Source organism: Arvicola amphibius, chromosome 8 (genome assembly GCF_903992535.2).
Source record: "Arvicola amphibius chromosome 8, mArvAmp1.2, whole genome shotgun sequence".
Classification (NCBI taxonomy): domain Eukaryota; kingdom Metazoa; phylum Chordata; class Mammalia; order Rodentia; family Cricetidae; genus Arvicola; species Arvicola amphibius.
Window position 1 is genome coordinate 41,199,344 of NC_052054.1, and position 27,696 is coordinate 41,227,039.

The 27,696-nt window shown below is 36.6% G+C and overlaps 1 protein-coding gene across 2 annotated transcripts; it reads right to left on the reverse strand.

The window, feature by feature from the left end:
• Window positions 1–27,696, reverse strand: Hsf2 (heat shock transcription factor 2). Of its 2 annotated transcripts, XM_038340239.1 has the most exons (13): window positions 27,474–27,696; window positions 21,885–21,993; window positions 21,605–21,732; window positions 20,051–20,175; window positions 18,126–18,201; window positions 16,187–16,248; window positions 15,075–15,162; window positions 12,980–13,125; window positions 9,229–9,468; window positions 8,480–8,585; window positions 3,974–4,027; window positions 1,434–1,518; window positions 1–969 (listed from the first exon to the last, which is right to left on the reverse strand). In XM_038340239.1, exons 1-13 carry the CDS (start codon window positions 27,564–27,566, stop codon window positions 674–676), a joined length of 1,608 nt encoding a protein of 535 aa, XP_038196167.1. In that variant the 5' UTR covers window positions 27,567–27,696; the 3' UTR covers window positions 1–673. The 2 variants fall into 2 exon arrangements, with proteins under 2 accessions (XP_038196167.1, XP_038196168.1); XM_038340240.1 differs by lacking the exon at window positions 3,974–4,027.

Genomic DNA, 27,696 nt, shown 5'->3' on the forward strand with positions numbered 1-27,696 from the left:
TACTAATACTCAACATCAGTCATATTTATTTTACTAAATACCATAGTTTAAAAGAACCAACCAGAAAACATACTTAAACTAGTCTAAGTGGACACAGGGTTAATGCAACCTGTCTCCACGTTTTGTTTGTGGAGCTGGAATCACTTCAGAGTGATTACTCATGTATACTTGGCCTTTTTTGTTGAGGCATTTCTCTGAACATAAAAGAATTTCTCTGAACCAAAAAGACATGAAATATTACAAGATACAGGCACTTTATGTTCCCAGTTTTAAAAATAAGCCAAGTAAAATACTTAACAAAAGTAACTAGACCAGAGTTTTCTACCTTTAGTTCTAAACACTTTAACTTAATTGAAAATAACCAAGTTCAACTGGGATTAAATGGTCATATTTGCATATAAAAAATCCAAATTACTACAATTGGAGAAAAATGGCCATTTGAATTCAACTTAATATATTCCAATAATGTGCATTAAAATTTATACATCTAAGCAGCCAAGTAACATCTGAAAGCTTTGCAAGAGTGTGGTTAGTGAGAAAAGCAAAAGGTGCTTTTATTCCACAGTATCTGATTAAACAAAAAGTAATTTACAAAACAAAGTACCAAATGATACTTTAAAATAAATACTTCATCATTTTGATGAATATATACATAGAGTGTCCATTTGGGGGTTTAACTATCTAAAAGTGGCATATCACTATCCAGAGGTGCAGGAGCAAGTTCACATAAATAAAACAGTGTGGCTTCACTAGCTTCGGCTTCAGTCAACGGTTCCAGGCGAACAAGCTTACTCTGGGTTGCCTCTTGGTCCAGGTTGCTGTTCAGAAGCTCATCAACTTCTATGGGTTTATCTACAGAGGGTATAACTTCTGATGTCACTGTTGTAGTCCCCTGTTCAATAGCAGAAGCAGAGTTCCCATCGAGGAATGCAAGAAGTGGAAAGGCAGTATACTGGATAAGTTGTTTATCTATAAAGATCAGAAAAATATTTTATATACCCAAATAAGAAATCGTATACTTTATATCACTAAGTTTTAAAACATTTAAGCCAGGAAAGTTAACCTAAATTCAATTTAGCTATAAGATTTGTCTTTTAATGTTAAAAAAGGCAAAAAATTCCAAGTACAGAAACCATTACCTCACCATTTACATTTACATTTTGTTATGATACTAGAAACTTGAAACACCACCCATGAAGTAAATGCAGCAGTCTGTCTATTTGTATGGATTTTGTTTTCTGTAGTGCTGAACTACAGAAAATTGTAGGATTGAACCCAGCGCTTTGCACATGCTACACAAGAGCCTAGCCCATCCAGTTGTTAAGTATGAAAATATTTCCATGGTTTGCATTAAATTCTAAATTGAAACTCAAACAAACCAACCAAAATAACCAAAAAAGTCCTACAGGAATTCAGACTACTTGCATACCTACCTGGTTTGGACTTGGATTTCCTTCCGTCTTCTGAAACTTGTTGAATAACAGTGCTCTTGGTAGTTTCTAATACCTTATTCTCAGACTAAAAGAAATAATAATAAATTATAATATAAAAACTTGTTTTACATCTTTAAGGGTATCAAAATTTAAAAACTGATAAAATAATATCAATACATCTAAAATATACTGGAAGGGGGAGCACCAGAAAAGATGAACTAAAGAGGAAAATCTCACTGGAATTAACCAGACTGGCTAAGAAACTTGTCCTTAGGGTTAGAATAAATTACACAAAAGAAAAGAAAAGAAAAGAAAAGAAAAGAAAAGAAAAGAAAAGAAAAGAAAAGTATTTCAGTACAGGACAGACAGAATTGTCAAAGATTAAAGACAGGAATAAATCAAATACAGGTGGTATCACATGCTAATGAGGATATAATTAAATATGCATTTTAAACAGTTTTGATTAGAAAAGCATCACACAATATTCTTCATGTGACCAGAAGAGCTAGCAGAGAAAAATGCACTCAAGAGTTGCAAAGGATGACACAGTGACTTCTGTGTAAACATCCCTGCTCTTGGAAGCCTCAACTGTGATGGCTTCTTCTTGTCTTTTAAGTGACTTCCCTTAGGTTCTTTAATTTCATTTCCGTTGATTCTTCAGGCACTGTCTTCTTCCCTTCTGATTCTTAGAGGACTGACATCTACAATGTTGCTAACATGTCAGACATCTTTTCAGCGGTGCTCAAACTCTGACGTGCAGATGAAGCTCAGTTACTTCTGATAATCCTAAATACATTTCTACATGCTGCTCTAGTATGTATGGGTTAACAAACATGTAAAATTTCTACATTCTTCTGATAGAAGTAAAGCATAATGACCAAAGAGGAAAACTAAACCATCACAAATATTTAAGTAAAAATAGTTCATCATTTAGAAGTCAAAATACACAAATGTTAATACATTTTATTCTCCTTGAAAAAGGTATTTACCAAGGATGCTGCTGTTGATACTCTAATCTGAGAACCAAGATTATGAATTTATTTTTTTACCATCCAAATTCTTATTCATTTAGTAGTGGCCACTCAACTACACTAAGGAGTAAAAGGTATCCAGACTAAGAAACCATTATGTTACATGTCATATACCCTTGTCATGGGCAAAAGGAAAAGTGATAAAAATACCAAAATTGCAATTACTCTGGAATCAGACTATAATAAAACATCAGCCTTAAAATATATTTTTCATAAGATCAGAAAGCAATATGCAATTTTCTGTTTCTGATTATTTCTGAAAATTCTAAGTTTTTTGTTTCTAGAATAAAGAGGATAATCGAAGAACAATGACTCAGTTTTAGCAATAAACAGCAAAGCATATCACTAAATTAAAATATGATGTGACATAACACTCAATATACTGATAAAATATTCATATTTTAAGCCTAGGTAAATGGTAGTGAAATTTGGCTTACTGCCTGCTTTGATTTATAATGTCTATCAAACATAGCAACACATTCTTATATGCATTACCCATACCTGCTTAACCTACAATTACAGCATTCACAGTTGTGACACAGAACACCCATAAAACCTAATAGGTTTGGCTGTTTACAGAAACAGTGCACCGTATGTCAATAACCCAAACAGTGGACGATGAATGTCCTACTCTACAATTTCAGAGTTCTGAGAGGCTCTGTGTCAGACAAGACGAACCTTCAAAATGTAGAAAAACTGGTCAGGTGATCTCCTTACACATGACAATAGAATATTTCAACTTATCGACTCTATTATCATTCATATTTATTTGAGATGTGTCATTTTTAGATTAATAGGACAAAAATGTAACTGACTTCACTAATTCAGAATTTAAACTTGATTTGTTTTGTAATCAGTAAAAAAAATAAAGATAATTAGGTATACATATTAGATATGGGGAGTAAATTAGTCAAGGTAATTAAGCTATATAAAAAATTTATAAGCATCTGCCATAACAGATTGTCCTTAAGAATCTCCTGTGAATTTGCTAAGTCCAACTGGAGCTCCTATTTGTTGAAAAAAATTCTTTTGGTTAAAAAAATAAAAAAAGCTTTATACAGGTAAAGCTCCTAGCCAGCATTGCCTTTGCTTTAGCTAGTTTTTAATTAACGGACCTAAAGAAGAAAAATGAACCAGTTATTTTCAACTGAAAAAGCTGAGAAATTATTTATGGAAAGAAAAGAATATAAAATGCAGAAATTAAATTTTAATCCTTTTTTTTTTTTCAAATTAGTATCTGAACAAGCCAAGGCCAGGTGATTTCCCAGCACTGAGGCCGATTTTCACTGAGAGTGAATCCCACATGTGCCAGCAGAGTTGGGCAATGAAGATGACCCCAGACCCAAATGTTAATTTTCCATCTAGTACTTTACTATCTCAATCACGCATTAGGTAAGAATATAAAATGTTTTCTGTAATTGAGAGTGCTACTGCTTTCTATCCATGTGTACTAGGACTTTTTCAGATGTTTATAGCTATGGGTCCTGAGCAACATGAATTAAAACTTACTTTTGTATTATTGATGTAATCTGTGGGATTCATCTGCACAGAACTAGTGAAAAGCTGAAAGACCAAACGAGAAAGATGGTAAGTTTAAAAAATTTTAAAAAGATTTGTGTGTTAAAAATTTTTATACAACCATGTTGAGTGAAGGGATGTCACTCCTACATTATGAGGTTTCTACAGATTGAAACAAGTTTGGAAAAGCAGGAAAGCAGAAAGAAAAGGCAGAGCAAGCTGGCCATGCACTAGATGGAATTTTATGTTGTAAGGGTGTCTCTACAGGGCACAAAGCATTTGAGATAGTTTCTCACAATTCCTATCCCTAATCTCCATTCAATTTCATATCATTTCTCTTCCTAAATGTCCTTGGGCATATGTAGCACCAAACGCTGTCTCATGTCTTGAAACTAGGCATTCATATAATACCTGCTAATTACATGACAAAATCCGAACCTAACAAACACATCAGATGGAGCCCTCTGACAAAACAGTTTATTTTCCACGTAGCAAGGGAAGTTGTTAAGTGCCAAAATAATGCCAATGAGTTGTACTCATAGCCCAGCCAACTCATAAATACAACTTTAAGTCATAAGCTTCACAATCAGAAATCACTGACACCAAAAAAACATTATTTCTGCTCTCTAGGAGCTTACAATCTGGAAGACAATGCTAACATTAAATAGTCTACTATAGACAATCCTGTTTCACAATTAGTAGAGCTTAAACACACTAGAGAGCATGGAGAACAAGAGCAGAGGGAAGCACAGACACAGGCATACATAAGATGGCGCTATGTCCCAAGAGGTGGGTCTGGAAGACGGAGTTTGAGTTACTGTAACACCAAAAGGTTACAGCATATTCTAGAAATGGTTAAGAACGCAAATAACAGAAGTTCTGACTTGAACAGTTCTAGACAAAAGTTTAGAAAAAGCAGTGCAAAGCCATTCAGTGGATGAGTTCAGGTTCTACTAGGAATAAGATCCCTAAGAACAGACTGAGCACTGAAACAGACTTAGGTCTGCATTTTATAAGAATGACCAAAGCCAGTGGTTCACTAATAATGAAATACAGAAATTACAGTTATCCTTCTCTCTCTCTCCCCTCTCTCACTCTTTCTCTCCTCTCTCTCTCTCTCTCTCTCTCTCTCTCTCTCTCTCTCTCTCTCTCACGAGCCAATGAATTTATTGGAGTGACTTATAAGAATACAGGAAGTGAAGAGTTACTTTCAGGGAAAGACTCCTTTCTTTAAAGACCACAGTTGTCAAAAAAAAACTTCGATCTCTTCCCATTTTATTTCCTTTTCTTTTCATATCAAGAGGTAAGGAGCTCAAATCTTTCGCGGCAGGTGAAGAGGTAAGGAGCTCAAATCTTTCGCGGCAGGTGAAGAGTAAGGAGCTCAAATCTTTCGCAGCAGGTGAAGAGGTAAGGAGCTCAAATCTTTCGTGGCAGGTGAAGAGGTAAGGAGCTCAAATCTTTCGCGGCAGGTGAAGAGGTAAGGAGCTCAAATCTTTCGCGGCAGGTGACTATGACTATTCTAGAGAAAGAAGTCTAATGCAGGGTGGTACCTGAGTAAGGTCTGCAATATATGCTGTTTTATCCCTTTCTGTCTCAAAACTCTATTCACTGACTTAGGAGTATCTCCTACATACTCCAAGATAGATGGTACAAAATATATACAACAGATTCACATATACGGAACCGACACAACTTCTTGAATTCTAAGGCTCAATGATTTCCTATTGACTCCACCCTGATAAAAGAAAGAACTGAACTTGATAAAGAGAAGCCGGAACTCTACAATGCCCTTGGTTTGTATCTTGATTATCTTCACCATCCATTTCAGAGAACGAGGCAGCCAAGGGTAGATTTTAAATTTATGACACTATAATCTAATTCATGAGAGATGTAAGTCTTGGTTGAGAAAAAAGTTAAAATACAAATTAGGGTAGTTTGTCAATGTTGTTTTGAAAAAAGTATTTAGTGGTGAGATAAAGAAAATCAAAGTGATTCTGGTATTATATATCCCAGGAAAGTTAATATTACTGTAGAAATTAAGAATGCTGTAAATGGGCATAATTTTCAGGAATAGAGAAAATTTTGGCATTGAACTTAAATAATCTCAGGACAGGTAGATAAGGCATCCCAAAGTCATGGAGTAGGATTTAAGCCAAGTTTGCATTTAAAAGTATTAAGAACCAGAGATACATACATTTCAGAACAGGATAATGTCAAAATGTCTTCAAAGAGGAAGAACAGAAAGACAAGAAACAGGGGGAAAAAAAAAGGATACAAAACCGAGTACCCCAAAATAGAAGACATCAGAAAAAAGAAAAGTTCTTCTGGAAATAGAATTGATTAAGAAGACAAAAGAAGAAAGATGTGAGACCCTCATACAGAAGACACCTATAATCCTAGCATGTGGGAGGCAGAAGCTTAAATACAAGGCATTCTGTGTTATAAGAGATCTTGTTTCAAAACCAAAAACAAATCCTCTTGTAGACTACTCTATAGTACTAAAATACATCACTCATAGTAGGGTTAGTTATTTGTAATTCCTCCAATAGCTCTTCCTGTTAAGCAATAGCCCTATTTAATAGATGAAGAAACTGGAAAGACCACCTTTCCATGTTGGGGATATAGTTCAGTTGGTATTGTCTGAGTAGCATGCATCAAAGTCTGTGTTTAATCACCCCAAAGTGTAAAGCAGGAGTAATGATCTCTTGGTGCATGCCTGTAATCCTACCACTTAGGAGGGAAGCAGAAGATTGGAAGTTCAAGATCATCCTCAGCTACACACCAAGTCCAAGGACAACTTAGAGAATACATGAAACCCTGTCTTAAAAAAAGAAAGTTAAGTTTTCTAAGGCCAGTTAAATATTAAGAAGCACTACTCAAATCAGGTGGTGGTGGCGCATGCCTTTAATCTCAGTACTCAGGAGGCAGAGGCAGATGATCTCTAAGTTCGAGGCCAGCCTGGTCTACAAAACCTAGTTCCAGGACAGGCTCCAAAGCTACAAAGAAACTCTGTCACAAACACACACACACACACACACACACACACACACACGAGAGAGAGAGAGAGAGAGAGAGAAAGAGAGAGAGAGAGAGAGAGAGAGAGAGAGAGAGAGAGAGAGAGAGAAAAGAAAAATGAAGAGAACCCAAACAAACAATATCCCAAACTCAGACTTTTCTAATTCAAAACAAGTTATCTTTCGCCAGTCCAGCAAAAGAAAACTAAAGCAAACAAACAAACCCAGAGGGACAGAAAAAGAGAGAGACAGAGACAGACAGAGATACAGACAGACAGACACACCCAAGGACAGAAAACTGAATTGGATTAAGGAGGCATTAAGTTATTTTCTCTAACAAAGGACACAAAACTGCGAAGAGCCACAGCTTGAAGCCTGGAGCACAGTGAATACGGAAGTTTGAATACAAATTCTGTAAATGTTCAACGTAAAATTAAATGGATCCAAAAACCACAGAATTGTAGATAATATAAACTATTATATTTTAACACCTACATTCAGACTTGGGAATGGGTCTGAGGGACTCAAAAAGGACTGTTAGATTATTGCTGTCAAGCTGAAATGGGTATTACATGGCAGCTTAATTCACTTAGCAAGATCAGCATGGCAAGGAAATCTTTAAAGATAGTGAAATACAGTCCTGTGTGAGATTGACAATTTGGGAAGGGTGTTTAAGCTATGTGACAGACCAATTTTATGATAAGAGATGCAAATGACTAATTAACCAGAAATCAGACTGAAAAGTAAAACAGGACTAATTCCTTTTAGCATCATTAAGAAGTTCTTAAAGTAGTAATACTAAGGATTCCTTTGATCTGAAAGAAAGTTCATTGTAAGGCAAAATATTTCTTAGAATAAACAGATCTTAGAAAGAGAGGAAAGAAGATTTGTGTGAGTAGGACAAAGTTAGATGAATCTAGAAAGCTCTGGATAGGGTAACAAGAATGAAGAGAACAAAATCAAAACGGGTAAGAAGGTGTTTAGGGCCTGAAATCAGAGAAAAGATTATAAGTCCAGACAATATTGGAGTTAAGTTCACACAGATGGTGACAATGACTGGAGAAGGGAATCAGACTCACGATATACAAAATATAACAAATATAATGAAAGGTATTTACTAGAAAATATTAATTCCAAGTATTAACAAGTGTCTCTATGATACTCTGTGACTAGATATATCTATTACTATTTTCAAAGATCCTTTATTCAGTGACAGTTTATTCTAGAATAAAATATACATAGAGTAACAAGTTTAGATAAAACTTGCATTTAGTAGTGGTAATACTGAAAAGAATAGGCAAGCGCTTCTCAAAGGTAGATAGTGGTCACACCCCAGTGCCCTATGTCCGCTGTTACACTTCCTAATAAAAACCATTAAATAAGAAAAATGCAGAAAGTGTAGAACACAAAAAAGTATCAACTTTAAACAATATATATAAGTACACAAACCACCAGTATAGTAAAGATTATGCAAAGTACCTACATCAACCAGGAGATCTGGGTCTATGCTAAATTGTCTTCCTGAGAGCATGGCTTGGAAGTCCTCTAAACTACAATCAATGCTGTCAAGATAATCCAATAGCTCAACCCTAAAGAAAAAAAATAAACAATTTCATATTTATTAGTATTCTCATTCTTACATTCCAAACCACTGCTGGTGATCTTGCTCTACAGAATCATCTTAGTGACTTTTAAGTTCTTACCAGCTCTGAAAACATCCCATTTAAGATTTGGGATTTCTGAAAATTGAAAAACTCAAAAGTCTTTTTACACAAATTTAGTACTTTCAGAAAAGATGTGTTAACATAAAGGTGTGCTTTTCCCCACTTTTCCCCCTTTATCTCTCTACTCTAAAACTCCTAATATTCACACTGATTATTCCTGTACTATAAATGACTACACTTTTAATACAATCTGTCCCTTAAAAGAAACTACACTAGTATACAGAATTGGTAGAGTTAAAAGCACAAATACCTTCAAGAATTTTTAAAAATCTAAAGAATTGCTCAACAAAGTTCTAAGACTACTCACGGGAGATTTAGATCCCTTTGCCTATGGAGTTCAACTTTGATCAATAGAAAAAGAGACAAGATGGGGTCAAGCATGTAAAAGGAAGATCATTGTACCACTATCATTATTGCTTTTGAATTTACAGAAATTTAATATTAACTTCAGGTTTATTATTGAACTAAATATTAAAAAGTAATTAAAAACATCTAGATGAATACTCACTTTCCCAAGAGGTTAATGTTATCATTCAAAATGGAATCCATCATGGTCACAGGATCCTCTGAGGTCAGACCAGAAGAGCCATTTATCTGGACTGCATTAGACATGTGTGGGCTGCTGCCAGCACTTCCCAAACTTAATGACTCTCTAGTTAGCTCATTCTGATCTGTACTCTGAATGACAGGAGCGTACTCGTCTTCATTGTCATCTTCAACAATTACAATGTCAGGATACTGGCTACAGCTAATCAGCAATATAAGAAAAAAATTACAATTTTAGAAAAGCAAATTTATTTTCATTCTCTGATAAAATTCATAAAACACTGATTAAAAAGTTTTCTGGAATGAGTAGTTTAGACCAATTTTGATAATTCATAAAACAGAAAACCACAAAGAATCAAGGAAAAAAGGTTTAACTCCAAATAAAAATCACCTATTTTTCTATTTCCTTCCTTCCTTCCTTTGATGTGGGAGGGTCTTCTGTTTTGTGTTGATTTCATTGGTTAATGAAGAAACTGCCTTGGCCTGATAGGGCAGAATTTAGATAGGCAGAGTAGACTGAACAGAATGCTGGGAGAAAGAAGCCAAGTCAGGCACACAATATAGCTCTCCTCTCCAAGATGAACGCAGGTTAAGATCCTTCCCGGTAAGACACCACCTCGTGGTGCTACACGGATTATTAGAAATGGGTTAATCAAGATGTGAGAATTAGCCAGTAAGAGACTAGAAATAATGGGCCAGGCAGTGTTTAAAAGAATACAGTTTCCGTGTAATTATTTTGGGTAAAGCTAACCAGGAGGTGGGAAGCGGCCCTCCGCCGTTCCATCAACAGAGTGGCGCCCAATGTGATGGACTAAATCCACTTAAAAACCTGAGAGGGCTTTAAAAAAAAGGGAAAGAGAGTTTAACACAGCTTTTTGCTGTTTGCTAGGACATGCTGTAGAGAGATTTCCTGATTCAGCAATAGCAGCAGGAAAAAAAAAAAAAAAAAACACAACAAAAAAAAAAGCCTTGCCAGCCATTTTAAAGCGCGGCTTCCTGGACCCTGCCACCAGCGCAAACTCCGGCGATGAAGCATTTCTGGGCCCACTCGGGGTCGGGAGCAAGGTGGCTGGGACAATGCCTGTGGCTCTGCTCTTCCTGACTGGGTAGGCAGCGGGATCAGATCTACTAGAAAGTGGCTGTTTTGAAATACCAGTTTCTAGGCTGTGCCACCATCGCGATCTCTGTCTGGCTCCTGCGGGAGACAGAGTCTTTGAATGGAGCATTTGGAGTACAGTGCTACTATTTGTTTGATGGCAGCTAGACTCGCTGTGTGCCTGAAAGGGGGTCATTGCATGCTATGGTTCAGAGGCACAAGCAGCTCTGTGCTATGCGCATGGCTCAGAGGCACGAGCTGAGAGGCACGTGCTGAGAGGCTCCGCCATGCTGAACTGTGCTGGTCTCAGACAGGAACTATTGTAATTACCATAATAACAGTGCAGTTAGATTTAGACTGGGCAGGAAACAGATGGTACAGTATTACCTCTACATGGCACAACTTAAGTTTTTAAGAAGTGCTTAGCATTTTAAGAAGTGCTCCTGGATAGTAAAGAATTACAGATTCACAATAGGACAGATTCAGACATAAAAGTCCTTTAAATGGGTCTCAATATTGGATGACTGTACTTAGGCTTAGGAGAGAAAAAAATAGAGAATAAAGTTAATGCCTTTAATAAAAGGGTAAAGTCTTTAAAGAGAGAGTACAGATAGTTATAGATTAAAAGTAAACAAAAATAAGCCACGTAAAAATGGAAAATTCTCAGAGAGCCTGGATTCTGTGTATTATTGTGTTTTCTTTGAAATTTTTGACTGTGAAGCAGCTAAGTACAAAAAACCATTTCATTAAATGGGCTGCCAAGCCGAACCTGCATATATGTTCTAAAGGTATCTTGACTTCAGAATTTGGATCTAAGGATATCATGCTTTGGAAAAGAGTTTCTTCTTTTGTTTTCACATAGGATGAGACACTATGGACTGCTTCTATCCCAATATGGTATGATAGACCACGCCCTCCTGAAAGGTTGCTGTGAACACCTTCAAAAAATTACTTCATTCAACTGCCGACTGAGATGAACCTGGCACACAGGTTATACCATGAAAGACCTAAATAACAGCGCCCAGCGCCCCCATACAGCAGGAAGCAGTTTGGAGAGAAATAACTGTGCCCATATTCCCAAATATTGTTTATAAATGTTCTTTTACATTTAAAGGGGGATATGATATAGATATGAATAATTTGCATTGGTATGGATTTTAAGGTTAATTTTGTTATATGTATTTGTATTTCTGATATTGATTAAGGTAGTGATTATGTAGTTCACTTAAAATGTAATGTATAATTAGGAAATATAGGTTGTTAATGGATAATCATCGATAATAGTCAAACTTATCGTCATGTTAGATTTTCTAGATATATATAGATATATTTCAGTTAGACAGGCATTCTTCATATCTTTCAAAGACTACAGAATATGGCATTTTAAATGTTTTAATAACTTAGGGCTTTTCATGACAATTAGACACATCTGCTCCTGACAGTACCAATCTACTTCAAAAGGAAGATGGGCATCAAAGAGGCTCCTTATGGAGTTGGTTAGCCATTTAGGCAAGAAACTGCTCTTGCCTGGACTGTTGCATAAACCAGACACAAAGAACCCACAGAGAGAGGACTGCTGAACTTGCCTAAAGATGAGATGGTCTTTCAGGATTTCTGACTCATGAAAAAATCTGCGAGACACTCTGCAGGACACAGCAGATACTGACTGAACTGCCTTTGAAATTTCCTGCTTATGGAAATGTCTGCTGGAAACTATGGGCCTGTAGGCCAAAGATGGATGCCCCAACAGTACAGAGGAACTTTGGGTGACTGTCCAGGCAGCAAGATGTCTCTGTCATTTCTAGAGTTTGGAAGTTGCTTGTTTTTCTTTACTTAGGTAGTATTATATCCTCTGGAGTCTTTGATGGAGTTGAAGAATAAATAGATATAGTTGTCCTTAGTTATGATAAAAGATAAAATAGATATAAATATTGTAACTGTAATTCTTACTTGATAACTGTTTTGTTATATGTAATTTTACTATGTTAAAGCCTTCTTTTTTGTTTAAACAGAAAAAGGGGAAATGATGTGGGAGGGTCTTCTGTTGTGTTGATTTCATTGGTTAATAAAGAAACTGCCTTGGCCATTTGATAGGCCAGCCCTTAGGTGGGTGGTGTAGACAGAACAGAATGCTGGGAAGAAGGGAAGTTAGTCAGACGCCATGCCTCTCTTCTCTGGGACAGTCGCCATGAAGCCAGCCACCAGGTTAGACATGCTGAATCTTTCTCGGTAACCCACCACCTTGTGGTGCTACACAGATTATTAGTAAGCAAGATGTGATGGTTAGCCAGTAAGAGGCTGAAACTAATGGGCCAGGCAGTGTTTAAAAGAATACAATTTGTGTGTTCTTATTTGGAGGCATAAGCTAGCCGTGCGAGAGCAGAGCAGAACCAAAAGCAGGCCTGCTCACCTAATCACTACACTCCCTCTTTCCCTCCTTCCTTCCTTCTTTCTTTCTTTGGTAGGGTTTCTCTGGTTCAATACTCCAAATATGAGAAAGAGATTAGTACTTTAAACCAAATATGGGAAAAGAATTATTTTTCAAAAATTTTTAATTTAGTCATTTGGTAAGAACAATGATGGATACTTTTCCAAATATTATCTCATGATCACTTACTTGGGATCAGATACAACATCCTCATTAGTTTCTGGAATAACTGGAATATTTTCTTCATCCGCATTATCATCAGTAACATCATAAATAATTATGTCATCTGAAATCCGCTCTCTTGACTTTAAACCTTCAGTCCTACTATGTGGAACCTAAAGAATCAGGAGAAAACAAGAACATATGGACTACCACAAAGGATATCATCAAGTAAACAAACTGGATCCATCCTACTTACTAAATGTTGAGCATAGTCAAGCTTTGTCCTCTGCCCTTCTGGGACTCACAAACTAATCAGTTATTATAATATCATTTTTATAGTTATAAAGTATATATCCATATTCTACTTAACAGCAAATTACTTTATTATAGGAGACCCTGAAGATGGCATGCCCAAAGAGTGCTTCTATGAAGATCTTCAAATTCTAAAGAACTTTTACAGATAAATAGTGAACAGGTTCTATGTCTTCAGAAATTTCAAGTATAATCATGCGGCCACTGACAGCGACTGTTCTATCTGAACCTGCTGTGTCTAAAAAGGTTTTATTCTTAGTTATTAAATAGCTTCACTAAGAGATATAGAAAACTTCAACAATTCCACAGCTAAACAGCTAAATAGCTTTGGCTATTTTGTCAACAACTTGTTCTTTCTAATGTGAAGATGCAATTACAAAGGTAGTGTGATGGCCCAGACTATTGTGCAACTACTGAAGAGGCTGAGACAGGAAAATTCTGAGTTCAAGGCTTGCCTGGACTACAGAGTGAGTTCAACAGCAGGCTGGGCAGCCTGGTAAGATCCTATCATAAAATGAAAAAAGGTAGCTGGGGATATACCTCAATGGCACAATACTTGCCTAACAAGCATGGCACTCTAGGTTCAACCCCAAGGATCCAAAAAAGGAAAAGGAAAAATGTATAGGTACTTTCAGGACAGTTACATTAAAAAGTTCAATTCCCTAAAAGTAAATTATAATGCAAAGATTTCTGAAGTTTGATATTAGATGACAAAGTTAAGAGATATAAAGTGCTTTAAAATATATAAATTCTAGTTTAAAAAATCATCTAAAATATATAAACACTTTAAGAAAACATAAATTTCAGTTAAACTAAAATGAACAAAAACCAAACAAAAACAAATACTCATTTACTTCTATAATCCAAAAATCAAGTTACTTCTACTTGGTTTAGAAAGAGAAGTGGGTGAACACTGTAATATAAATTCTGGTTTGTAATAGAGAGTTAAAATAAAGATGAATAAATAAAACCTCAACTGTTCAGTAATAAATCTTGACACAGTATTTAAAAATCCTAACATTCAAACTAACAAGAGTAACTCAGTGGTACAGCATTTTCCTTGCTGTGCAAGAACTCAGATTTGATCTCTAGCACTATCAAAAAAACAAAAAAAAAAAAAAAACAGGATTATCAATCAGAGAGCAGTATCACAAAGAAGCTTAGACTAGTTTGATGGCAGACTAATAGGCAATTCGAAGTCTATAGAAAAAACAGAAGTATATAAAAATATTAGAAGTTCCCAGAGAAAAGCACCCTAATAAATACATATTTATCATAGAAGATGAAAAGGAAATAAGCAGGACTTCACAGAATCGTATCATACCATGATGACATCATCACACTGTTTAATTTATACAAGATCACAACAAATGGCATTTGTTTTATCAATTTCAAAATTAACAAAAAGGCTATACTGCTGAGCTACAGCTCACTGGTACACTGCAGGTTTAGCAGGTAAGAGGCCTACATTCAACCAATCCCTTGTACCAAGGAGGAAGTCACACTGCAGAGTATATAAATAATATCATTTATATAAAATTTAGATATATGTCAAATGGCAACAGTATTCCTGAGTTCTCACACATTAAACACCCATGGCAATAACAAATACTAAAGCTTAGAAATAACAACTATTTGCAATGATTTATTTCTTAAAATTACTCTAAAGTGAATAATGAAAACGTCATGCTTTAATAGAGCTGGGGATGAGCACTTACATTATTATTCACTAAACGTCTTTGACTGCATGAAACACTGCCATAATAAAATTTAGTTTGAGACAATAAATATAAAATACATTAAAATTTACTTTATGATGGTGACTATCAGTTGGTTCTTTGACTATGTGCTGAAATAGATTCTTCTTCTGAGCTCCATTAGTGTTTAGAAGAAGAGGCCTGTAAGTAAGAATATTTATGTAATTCCAAAAGAGAAAAAAAGAAATTTAAGGTTTCTAGTAATTTCTCACAACACCTCAAGCAAACTTACTTAAATGAACAAAACCTCCAATAAATAAACAATAGAAATTCTTCAGAACTACTGAATTCCTTACAACATACATTTAGTTTTTTAAGGTGGTATCTTACAATTAAAGTCACAGACAATTATACACTGCCACAAAATCTTGGCCTTCCAGGTCATCTTTTTTTCTCTTCTATCTATGCCTTTTGTCAATTAGTCTTCTGGTTTAGGTGTAACAATGGCATTATGAGCTAACATACTATAAGTAATACAGCCTATCATTAATATTTTAAAAGATTGGGTTGACTTATATTTAAAATAAACCAAATAATATTTGGTTCTTTCCCTTCCTCACAACAAATGACATAATTTGAAGAGTTCTCCTCATTGAGACCTAATGCTACTTTAAACTGTCAATATGAATGAAAATCAATTATCAGTAAGACCCTTGAGTCTACAAACTGACCATCTAGCCTACCTTATGTCTCAAAAAAGCATCAGCATGAAGCTGGGCATAGAGAATAAATAGGCTGCATATCTCCAAAATCAGTAAACTGTGAGCATTACTATGGCATGAATGGAAAAGTCACTTCTATTTACGTGACAGGCCATGGTCAAGTAAAGGTATCAACATAAAATCTCAACCCTTTTAGTACATAAAACTACCTCATGTACAAAATTACTGAAGATGTAATTACTTTCAGAATTTCATGAAGTATGCCTAACACATAAATAAATTTTGAGTTCAGACATAAATTTTCAGTGTGTAAATATCCCAAAATCTGAAGAAAATTACAATCACAAATGTGTCCATTTTCCTAAGCATTGTGATATCACTCTTGAAGCGCTAATATAATTTAACAAGCAGCATCTGTGCTCTGGTACCAGATGTATACTCAGCAAACACAGGTAGTCATGATTAAACACTAAAATGTTTGGAAGGCAAAAAAAAAAACTTACCTTTTACGTTTTAAACTCACAAGTTGATTATTCTGAACCAATGTAACAATAAACTGGACAATCTGAAAGGAAAATGTAAATAAAATTCTTTCATCAAAGATTCTGTCCACATTCAAATCTTTTTGTTTTTTTTTAGATATGGTTTCTCTATATAGCTTTGGTGCCTCTCCCAAAACTAAATCTTGTAGACCAGGCTGGCCTTGAACTCACAGAGATCTGCCTGCCGACTCTGCCTCCAGAGTGCTGGGATTAAAGGTGTGCGCCACCACCACCCGGCTATATCAAATTTTTATATATACTTTAGATCATTACTCCCCACTTTCTGCCTACATGCACTGTTCACAATAAGGGATTCTAAACACATGCCAACTAATGCCAAGTCATTGTAATTTCTCACAAATTAACACTCAAGATTTGCTGTTTTTATCAGGAAGACTAAAGTGTGATGCAAGGACAGATAAACTGGTGTTAGACAGCTAATTAGAGAGGCACAAGGGATTACATACTCAGAACAGATCATAAACTTTCAGGTTCCAAAGAGTGTACTGGCCAATCTTATAAATACGACTTTTGCAATACATCTATCTAAGCTTGCCCAATTAACAGACAGTAAATTTTAAGTATCTGATTAAATTTAGAGAGAAAGTGATTAAACAGATAAACTTATAAATAAACCTTATTTTATAAGCTTGTTTCTTTAAGTAAGATATGGCCCAGCAGCACTGCTCTAGTATGTTCTTAGACATTTAAATCTTCAACCTCACTACAGAAATATCCAATCTAAATTTTGGTGCGGTCCAGCAATGACTGTATTAACTAACAGTTTAGCCTTCTAGGTATCATTTATAAGAACCCCTTTGGCTTAGGGGATGACCTAAAATTTTATCGTCAGCTTCCTAGTAAAGATGTCAAGTGAAGACAGTCCGTAGCAACAAAAAGAGGTGCTACAATGTCTGAATAAAAGCCAAGTGGTCGGAGGACTGTTTTAGACTCTGTAGAGTTTTATATCTTATAAAATTTAACATGATTAAAATAGAATCATCAACTAAGTTTATTTATTATATAGCATATTCAAACTTCTAAGTTGAGCAGAAAAATTGGTTTAAAACTCTGTTAATTATTATTCTGTTAATTATTTCACTAACTATCTTTCCTTTTGGATAAAACAATGCAGATTAAGTAGTTAATACTTAAACAAAATGCTGTTTTGTGAAAAATATGAACAGAGCTTTTCATCAAGCACAAAATTAAAAACACCTGTTATTTTAACTCAATTATCCTTAACAGGAGCATGCATTAGAACTGCCTACAGAAGTTTTAAAAACACACATACTTGAATGAAACACAGAATTGAATTCAATTATGTCTAACCTTAATGCTATTTTATTTTACAAAACTAGCACACTATTTTGAACATAGGCCCAGCATGACAACTGCTATTCCTCTCTGCCGTAAGCCTGGTTCACTAGATCCAACTGTCATTCATAAGCTTATTTTTAGCTCAAGTGCCTTTTCAACCAGGAACAAGATTCATCTCTCCCCTACCCTTCCCTCAAAGGAACCTGTTGCTATGAGTCCAGTTTACTCATAAGCAAAAAATAGATACCATAATTACCCTCATGTTGCTTTTCTTAATAGCAAATGGAAGCTGGAATGTAGAGATTAAATGACAAGGATATAATGCCATGGACAGATTCTAATTCTTCCATTAATTTTCAGCTCAGTGTCTTAAATTTATTTTGTTATTTTTTAAACTATTTTTATACTATGTCCAATTACAGCACACACAGGAAAAAACACTGCTGAATTCCCAATTTGGCCAAATGACTTTAAAACTATGTCAATCAGAGAAAACAGCAACACCAACCAAATAGTCCAGACAGTAAAACTGTCTACCTATCAGCAAACAGAGTACAGTGTGGGCCGGAAAGCTTCTTACCTTCCTGATGACTTGCTGCTGCTGTGCGTGCTTTGCTCTTAATTCTGACACCTCCTTCCAAAGGGACTCATTCTCACTGTATTCAAATTCATTTATAAACCAAAACAAGAAAGATTTGGTCAGAAGATCAAGCCACATTTTTTAATCAAGAAAGCCAGAGACCTTAACAACTCAGAGGTGGAGTAGCCAGGCAGAGGGAGGAAAACTACAGGTTTAAGACCAGCTCAAGTTATACAGTGAGACCTTGTCTAAAGAACAAATACTAAACAACTAAGCTTCTCCTAAGCTCTATTTACTTCTTCTCAACTGCCTTATCTACTCGTCACAGCAATACTTGTAAAAGCCTTAAAATACATACTTGCATGCATACAGTGGTAGGTAATTTACTCCTTTTGATAACTGGACTTAGAGCTTTTTGCTTAAAAATAAATTAAGTTTAAATAAACAGGATGGCAAGAATATACAGATTTTGGTAACTGTTTCAGGAAACAAAGAGAAGAACACTGACCAGCACATGATGGGTTCTGGGCACTACGCTTAGCATCTCATGTGTACGAACCACCTAAACTTCATAAACACTGCCAGGAAAGAATCACAATCTTGCTATATAGATGGAATGAAGGACCTTTGCCCAATTTCATACAGATAACTGCAACTATTAAAGTTAGTCTGTTAGGCCCTAAAGCTATCTGAAGATTTATTAAACCCTCTAAGGAGGCAAAGAATATCTCTAAGTCTTTTTCAAGAAGGAAGTCCAGTAACTTACCCAATAGCTATAATTCTTTTCCTCTCTTGCCTTTGTAAAATCAAAATTGCCATACTAATATAATAAGGATAATTCAACTATCAAATGCTTAACTTCTATTAATCTCCCAAAAGTTATCTTCCTCAAGTTATCTGTACTACTATAACAAAAAAAGGCAGATTCACACATAGAGGTACTAGGAAAGAAAATAGTTTTTAATACTTACTAAATAATCACTGTATATTTTCAAAATCAAATTTAAAGATGCAGCTACCTGTCTACCTAGGCAGAAGATGGTTATCTCTAAGAGTTAAAGAATGACTGAATGATCAAATCTTGAATTAGCTTAAGGATGCTACTAGCAGAAGACAAATAGAGCAAACAGCAAACTCGTTAGATAAAATAAGTAAAATTGGAAAGTTTAAGGCTTATTTAAACAAGGAGTCAAAGTCCAAAGTCACTCATTATGAAAACATTTGAATCAGGAATAATTTAACAGCCCAACTGTAAGACAGACTGTGTGAAATAACTACTCTCTTGCTAGTAAGAAAATGCCTCGTATATGGAAGAATAAAACATCTACTCTATATACAAGTTAACAGTGTGTCAGCTGAGAAAATACTACTAAATAATGTCGTGAAACAAGATAAGTCATGTTTTTGAAGATAAGAGGTGTGTGTAACCCTTTCTTCGGTCTGTGTCAGGATCAAGTAGGACAACTCTGTGTGTGTGTGTGTGTGTGTGTGTGTGTGTGTTATTTCAATGCCCTACTTTTTCCTAATAGACAGGCCACAATGATATATACATTTTAAAGAAGTCATATATGTATGAAAACCATAGAACTAATCTTTGCTAAACTATTGACTACACTATCAACCAGTCATATATGATTTCTAAAGTGCCCTCACTTCCATGTGAAACCATATGAAAACTAATCTATGTAGAATTTATTTACTACATGATCTTAAAGATCTACCATTTCATAAACAAGACAAGATTCATGGCAACATTGTACATTCTGACAACCATAATTAAAGTCTACATCTACAAACAAAGTAAAGGGAAGTAATACAGAAAACAAAACACCGAGAGTTAAAGTAAAACACCAGACACTCTCCAAACCCCAACACACACTCCCCAACTTCCTTAATAGTAGGATTATATTTGGAAATATTTTTACCTTTTTAATTCTGAAAGCCTGGACTCAATAGTTTCTTGCTTTATCTGAACCTTCTGAGCACTACTTATAATTTTTGTTAAATCTTCCTGACGAATTTTATTTTCCTCTGGTTTTGAAGATGAAACCTTCCAAAATACAAATTTAAAAAATTAAATATATATTAAGCCCCCATGACTATAATTCAAAACTTCCTATTATGAGAAGTCTCTGTATCCTATTAAAGAAGTGAGATGTGGTTATAATTTCTAGATAAATTCTAGAGCAAGAACAAACTGCATAGCTTAATACAAGAGAAAGCAAGGAATAATCACTTAATTTTCCCCCCTTCCCTAGTCTATAGGAATATAATGGGATGAGCAGGAATATAGGGATCTGTAGCACAATTGATAAAAACCCAGAGACAGTAATTGGGGTCCAACCTGAAGGTCAGAAAGCCAAAACAATCAGACACTGGCTCTTAGTTCTACCTCAGTCCAAAATGGCAAGCCTGCCTCCAACAATCTCAGAATGAGACTGTGTCTGTGAGCTGTCTCCTCCCATTTTATATTCCTCTCGAGTGCTGGGATTAAAGGCATGCACCATCCGGTTTCTATGTCAAACTAGTGTGGCTACTGGGATTAAAGGTGTGTGATACCACTACCTGGTCTGTAAGACTGATAAGTGGGGCTGTTTTACTCTCTGATCTTCAGGCAAGCTTTATTTATTAAAATAAAAATGAAATATCATTACAAATATCTTTTTATTCCATCTGTCAATTGAATTTCCTATCATTTCCAAGCCTCTTTATTACACCATATTCCATATTAATTAAAATTATGTAGTAATACAGCTGCATCTTAGGTAATTTTCTTTCATGGGCTCTTCACCTTTAGTTTTTATTCTGCAGTATTTAGGATTGAACTCAAGGCCTTGTGTGTGTTAGATTAAGTAGACTTACATTTCTAGCCAATGGGCTATAGGTAGTCTCCTGTCCCCTTTTCACCACCACCTCCCACTTTTTGGTGACAGGAACTGAAGGAAGAGTTTTAAGGTGCTAGAAATGCTCTACCACTGGACTATCTATATCCCCACTCTTTCTTTCTTATACACCTCCTATGGATTTACTAAGACATCTCATTTTAGCAGAAGAGAGCTGTTTCTTTTCTCCGCAAACTCAAGAGTAAGCCCTTCCTTGACAATGGGTGGTATTTTCCTTCCCTCCCTAAAGTGAAGACTGTACTACTCTCAGCACAGCCGAGTCTGAAGTAAGTGGTCGGGACAGATGAACAATTAGAGATTTATTAGTTTAGTTCATCTCTATAAGGAGTATCTCTGTATTTCTCCACATTCATTTTCATTATCTATATATTTGTTAGTAGTGATGGTTACTGAGACAGAATCTCACTCCATAGTCCAGGTTGGCCTGGAACTCACTATTTAGACCAAGCTGGAGTCAAATCTACAGCAATCCTCCTGCCTTTGCCCCCCAAGTCCTAGGATTACAGGTGTGCACTGCCATACCCAGTCTGTTCCTCAGGTCTATAACTTCATTAATGCACGCCAGCAGCAGCTCACCTTCCTTTTAATGTTCTCCAGCAAGTCATCCTGGCCCTGTTTGAAGTAAGGATGCTGAAATTCAACAGGGCCATCTCTTTCCTGTTTTATAATTCCAGAATCGATATGTAATACTTTACGGAAGCCATCTGACAAAGATTCAAATTTACATACTAAAATTAGACAGCTGAAAAATAAAGCTTATACAGAAATATACTTCATTATTTTAATGAGAAAAACTGGCTTAAACAGAGGTTAATAGCATTAAAGGATAATAGCATAAATCACTGGTCATACTCACACATATTTAGTTGTCTCACAAAGCTGGCCATGTTATTATGTTTGAAGTACTTGGGAAGAATTTCTTTTGCAAATCTCTGCTCATCCAAGACCAGAAAACTTTGCCCATTCTAAAAACCAAACAAAAAGCCCACAAATGTTAATCAGCTAAGGCCCTCTGACAAAGTTATATATGTGAATCTAAATAAACCTTTCTAGATACCTTCAGACCAACATTCTATTTTTGATAATGGGACAAAAAGGAACCTGTAATTACAAGAACATTTTAGGTATCAGCATCAAACCAAAGGCTGCATCATACTCTGTGAAGAAATATTAAAAAGTGTGTCCACTAAACAAAAGGCCTAATATGTAGACAGTACTAAGTTATGTTAAAGCTAAGGTAAACTGACAAAAACAAATTGAGAAATCACTATTTAACTACTGTCCATAACATATGTAAGTATTACACTGAAAAACTATGAGAGCTTCAAAAGATTTCTGGTTACGAGATTAATTCACTGAATAGGGTGTAGTGCTGGTATCCGGATTTAGAACACTATCTCCAGCACCCACTCCCTTTTACTTTATATAAAAAAAAAAAAAAAGATACAGGCAAAACACTTACGCACATACAATTAAAGGCAAAAAACACTTAGGCACATTCATTAAATATCTGTACATACACCGCAAATATGACTGGTGTTTATGGAGGTGAAATGGAACCGAGTTACATGTGCATCAGCATGTGAGCTGGGAACCAAACCTGTCCTCTGCAAGAACAAGCACTCTTAACTTCCAAGCCACCTCTCCAGCCCTTAGTTTCTGAGGCAAGAGTCTCATTAGAGGCCAAGGTTGGCTTAGAACTGCAGCCCTGGCAGCTCTCAACTTTGTGATTCCTGACTCAGCCTATGAGGAGCTACAACAGGCTACATCACCACTGACACAGGCCAGGCTGGCTTCTAGACTAATATTGAGAAAACAAGATATTAACATGTAAAACAATGCAGTTGACCTCTTACCTGACATCATGTACAAAACTTAACTCATAATAGCCACTAAAAACTAAACACATTAACATCAAAGATCTGAATCTTGCCAGGCCACTATAGTGTGCATCATCAGTCCCAGCACTTAGCAGGCAGAGGCAGGAGGTTCTTGTGCATCCAGAAGAGCCAGGGATGCACAGAGAAACTTGTGTATACACACACACACACACACGAAAAATTTCACAATGTTTGATTTGGAAATTAAGTCTTGAATACAACACTGAAATACCGGCAACGTAAAAAAAATGGGACTATATCAAGTTTAGAAACTTCTGTATATTGAACATCAATAAGCAGGAAAAGCCCTCCCGTAGGATGGGCAAAATATTTGTAAATGAGGTAAGAGACATATATCAAAAAAACAACAAAAATCCAATTAAAAATGAGCAAGGACTCTGATAATCATTTTCCAAAGATTCAAAATTGCCAATAAGTGCATGAAAGATGCCTGACACAAATCATTAGGAAAACAAAAGTTAAGCAATACGATACTACTTCCCAGCAATTTAGAATGGCTTTATCAAAGAACTATAATGTGTTGAAGGTGTGAAGGAATTTGAGTCATGACTTGATGGTGGGACAGACGACACTGCAGCTGTTGTTGAATACAGTACAGCAGTTGCTAAAAAACAAACAAAAAACAAAAAAAACGAACAGATTTACCAAAGGAGCCAGTAAGTCCTATTTTATATCAACACCCCAAAACTAACAAAGGACCTGAAGAGATACTGGCACCTCATGATCCCTGTAATATGTCACAAAACTCAAGAAAAGTGAAAGCAACATAAGTGTCCATCATCTAATCAATGGATAAACAAAATGTGGTACAGAAATACTGACAAATATTATTCAGATTTTCAAATAGAATTTGACATGTGTTACACAGGCTCAAGATTTGAATGGATGGCCCCCAGTTGGTAGAACTGTTTGGGAAGGACCAGGAGGTGTGGCCTTGTTGGAGGAGGTGTGTCACTGGGAGGTGGGCTTTCTGAGGCTTTAGAAGTCCATACCATTTCCAGCTAGCTCTTTCTGCCTCTTACTTGTGATTCAGATGTAAGCTCCTAGCTACTGCTCCAATTCCATGCTGGTGTCACTGTTATGCTCCCCAGCCTGATGGTCATGGACTCACCTTATGAACTGTAAGCCTCAAACAGACTCTTCTGTAAGTTGCTTTGATCATGGTGTCTTATCACAGCAATAGAAAGTAAGCCATAATTTCACTTTGGAAAGATTAAAGTTATTCTACAGCTGGGCAATGATAATGTAATTGTAATATAATTGAAGTGTACATTTATTTAATACATAGCTAAAATGTTTGAGTTCACCTTATTTTACCAAAAAACACATTTACTAATGTAGAGCTAAAATATTTATCTTGTTTTCATGTTATTTTACAAAAAAAAAGACCAAACAAAGGTGATGGCACACCATCCAGAAAATGATTATTTAAAGATTAAAAGATTTAAAGATGCTGGATAACTAATAAATGAAAAAAACAGTGAGATATATCCTTCAAATTACCCCCAAAAGTTTATTCCACATAAACTTAAGACATGGGAAAGAAAAAGTACATTTCTCTTCATAAAATATACAAGAGAAAGCATTTGGAACCACGATAGAGTAAAATATACCAATAATAAATCATCTAAACACATGGTACCTTTAATTAAATATTAAAATGAAAGAATCTAAGGAAAACAAATACAGCATTGTAAAGTTAATACTCCTTTAATTCAATACATTAAAGTGTCTCAACTTTAATCTATCTTAATTTTCAAAACATTTTTAAAGATAAAATACGCAATTACAAGAAAAGGTAATTATATACTTATTATAAGGAACTCCTATAAACAAAATATTAATAAAAATCTACAATACAAACTTTTCAGAGAAAAGGGAATCCAAGAGTCTAATAAATAGAAGAAAACTGTAGAACTCACTAATTACTAACAGAAATATAAATTAACGCAAAGGTTTTTTAAGGAAATTATTTCCTACCTACCACCCTGGAAATCTCCGAGGATGGTAATATTCTCTTTGACAAAGAGATGAAGTAACCGAACACCTCATGCACAGCTATCGAGAGGGAATGCTGGTTAGATCACAGTGGGGCTGGAGAGAAGCCTCAGCTGTCAAGAGCTCATACCGCTCTCAGAGAACCCAGTTTGGTTCCTACCACTCATGTGGGTAGGCTCATGATAGCCCATAAACCCAGCATTAGGAAATCTGACTCTCTCCCCTGCCCTCTACAGGTACCTGCACTCTATATGTGTGTGCGCGCGCACACTTAAAATAAAAATATCTATTTTTATTTTGTGTGTGCACTTAAAAATAAAACCATTAAAAAAGAGAGAATAACTTATTTCAGCTTTCCATCTAACATTAGCTTTAAGTTTTACCTTTCACTATTGGCATCGCTTTCTGGAAAAAAAATTTGTGACAGCAAATCTGAGAGAAATCTGTCCTAAGATACTAGGATTAGCTCCAGATAACATTACCTAGAACTTCCTACCAGTTGTGCAGGGCAACACTTTGAGATAAAACTAAACAGTGCCAGGCTGTATAAAAAGTATACTGCAGATAGTGGCAGAGTTTGGAGCTCAGAATTTTGTTAGGAGTCTTCTCTACCCTGCATACACATAAGCATTATAGTCCCCAGTAAGCCTGGAAATACCTATAAAAGGACTAGGCTCATCTAGATGATCTCTAAGACACTTTTCAAATAGTATTCCTTCAGGGCTGTCCAACCTTTATCATTACAATATGACCAGATAGGCCACACTCATCGTTATCCCAGGACACCAGTGATATCATTCCAATCAAAGCCATTACATTTTGTAGCAGTTTCATTGATTCAAAGATTAAGAACTAACTGTGTCTCTAGAACAAATACCCTACTGAGTTTACATTTTGACTGTCCTATGGGTGTATTAGAAATGGGCAGTTCAAATACAAACGGAGACTTAATAATGAGATGAATAAAAATTAGCTTGTTTCATTTAGAAGTAATCAGACTTCAAGTTAAGCACTGATTTAAATTCTCCACATTTCAAACCATTCGAAAGAAAGTTATTAAAATGTTTTGGTTAATTTGAATTTATTAGACAGCCTTTCGCAAGCCTAAGGAAGTTCAATAAACTTAGCTTGGTTGGGGAAAATACTGCAGCCCAATTTCTAACGATAAAGCACAGCTGAGTAACAGTCTGTACTGATCCAGTCTTGTCAACCTTTAATCCTCCCGACTGCCGAGTAGCATGAGACATCTGTTTATTTTAGGTACCTGCTGGTAGTCGCCTTCCTCATTTTCACATCTTTGCACCCATGTACCAAATTCACCAAATACTTAATATACACAACCTGCCGGGGTAGGACACCTAGGTGACAATACTTACACAAGAAAAGGAAATTCTAGAAGTTAGTTTAGACGACCAAAGTGACACTAATACTAGGCAAAATTCAGTGACATAGTTGTCAAATTATCAGGTATTCTATTGTTCGCTATTAAAGGCATGGAAAGCTGAAAACTAGCTTAACAGCAAAAAAGAACACAGAAACAAAGAGATATCCTTCATTTTACACTTAGCAAGTGCTAGGTATTAAGCGGTTAGTTTTCCCTAACTCATCTCAAAAACTGTAAACATGAGAATACGCACGACTAGGTGATCATCTACAGTAAGAGCCGCCAATCCCCTTCAAACAGCCATTCCGATCATCTAAGAACTGCGCCCACTAAAGCAAAGGCACTAGTGATGCAAGCAATCACTAGGCAAAGAACCTTTGTGTGGAACTGGGGGGGAGGGTTCCTCGGGTCACCTAGGCAACGCATCCATCTTACGCATAACTTAGACCAGGCGAGATACCGGGCTTGATTAAGGTCATCTTTATTTATAAGTAGAATCTGGATGAATCTGATCAAGGGAGCTACATACCACTCCGCCAACAACCACTCAGTGAAATTTAACGACTCGTTTTTAACTCCCCACTAAGTTACCAAGCATGGTCTACTGCCACTTTTCACTAAAAATAACCATTTTTCTAAAAAAAAAAAAAAGAAAAGAAAAAGCCGATTAAACAAGTGGCCCAGTCTCCAAACAATAACTGGTCAATCGCTACGCAGTTTTAGTCTGAGTCTGTACATTTTCCCTTTACCCTGACCATCATAAAAGATCCCCCGACGCGAGGGCGAGCACGGAGGTGATTTCCTTAGAGAAGACCCGCGCGCGCTCGCCCACCCGCCCGCTCGCCCGCCCGCCGCTCCGCGAGCGACCTCCGCGCCCGCAGCGAGCAGACGACGAGGGATGAGTGTGCAGAACGCGCGGCTGCGGGGCCGGTTCCGAGCGCCCGGGCCGGCCGGCGGGACCGTTACCAGGGCGCCCCTCCCCCACCGCGGCCCCTGCGAGCGCAGCCGGCCGGCCGGGCCCGGCTCGCGGCTCACACAAAGCCGGGGGTCCGCGTGAGGAGGAGGAGGCCGCAGGCCGCCGCTGCAGGCCTCGGGAGCCACCGAGCCCAGCCCAGCCGGTTCGGCAGGGCCACCCGCGGGGCCACCGAATCCCCGACTGTACCTGGCTCCAGGTGATGAACTCATTGGTGTGGGTTTCCTCCACCAGCGTCCACAGCTTGCTGAGGAAAGCCGGCACGTTGGAACTCTGCTTCATTGTTAGCCAGGCGCAGGGATTCCGAATTCTACTCCCGAACGCGGAGGTCGCTTCAGCTGCGGCTTCGGTGGCTGTGGTGGTGGCGGCGGCGGCGGCGGCGGCAGCGGCAGCGGCAGCGGCGGCGGCAGCA

What these genes read in the sequence shown, in the direction of transcription:
- Hsf2 (XM_038340239.1), bottom strand. Translation starts at nt 27,566, where the DNA reads ATGAAGCAGAGTTCCAACGTGCCGGCTTTCCTCAGCAAGCTGTGGACG. An exon ending in GTGAGTTTAAAACGTAAAAG is followed by an intron (nt 15,163 to 16,186) that starts GTAAGTTTTTTT and finishes TCTTACTTACAG; the next exon opens with GCCTCTTCTTCTAAACACTA. An exon ending in ATTACATCAATAATACAAAA is followed by an intron (nt 1,519 to 3,973) that starts GTAAGTTTTAAT and finishes TATTTCTTTTAG; the next exon opens with TCTGAGAATAAGGTATTAGA.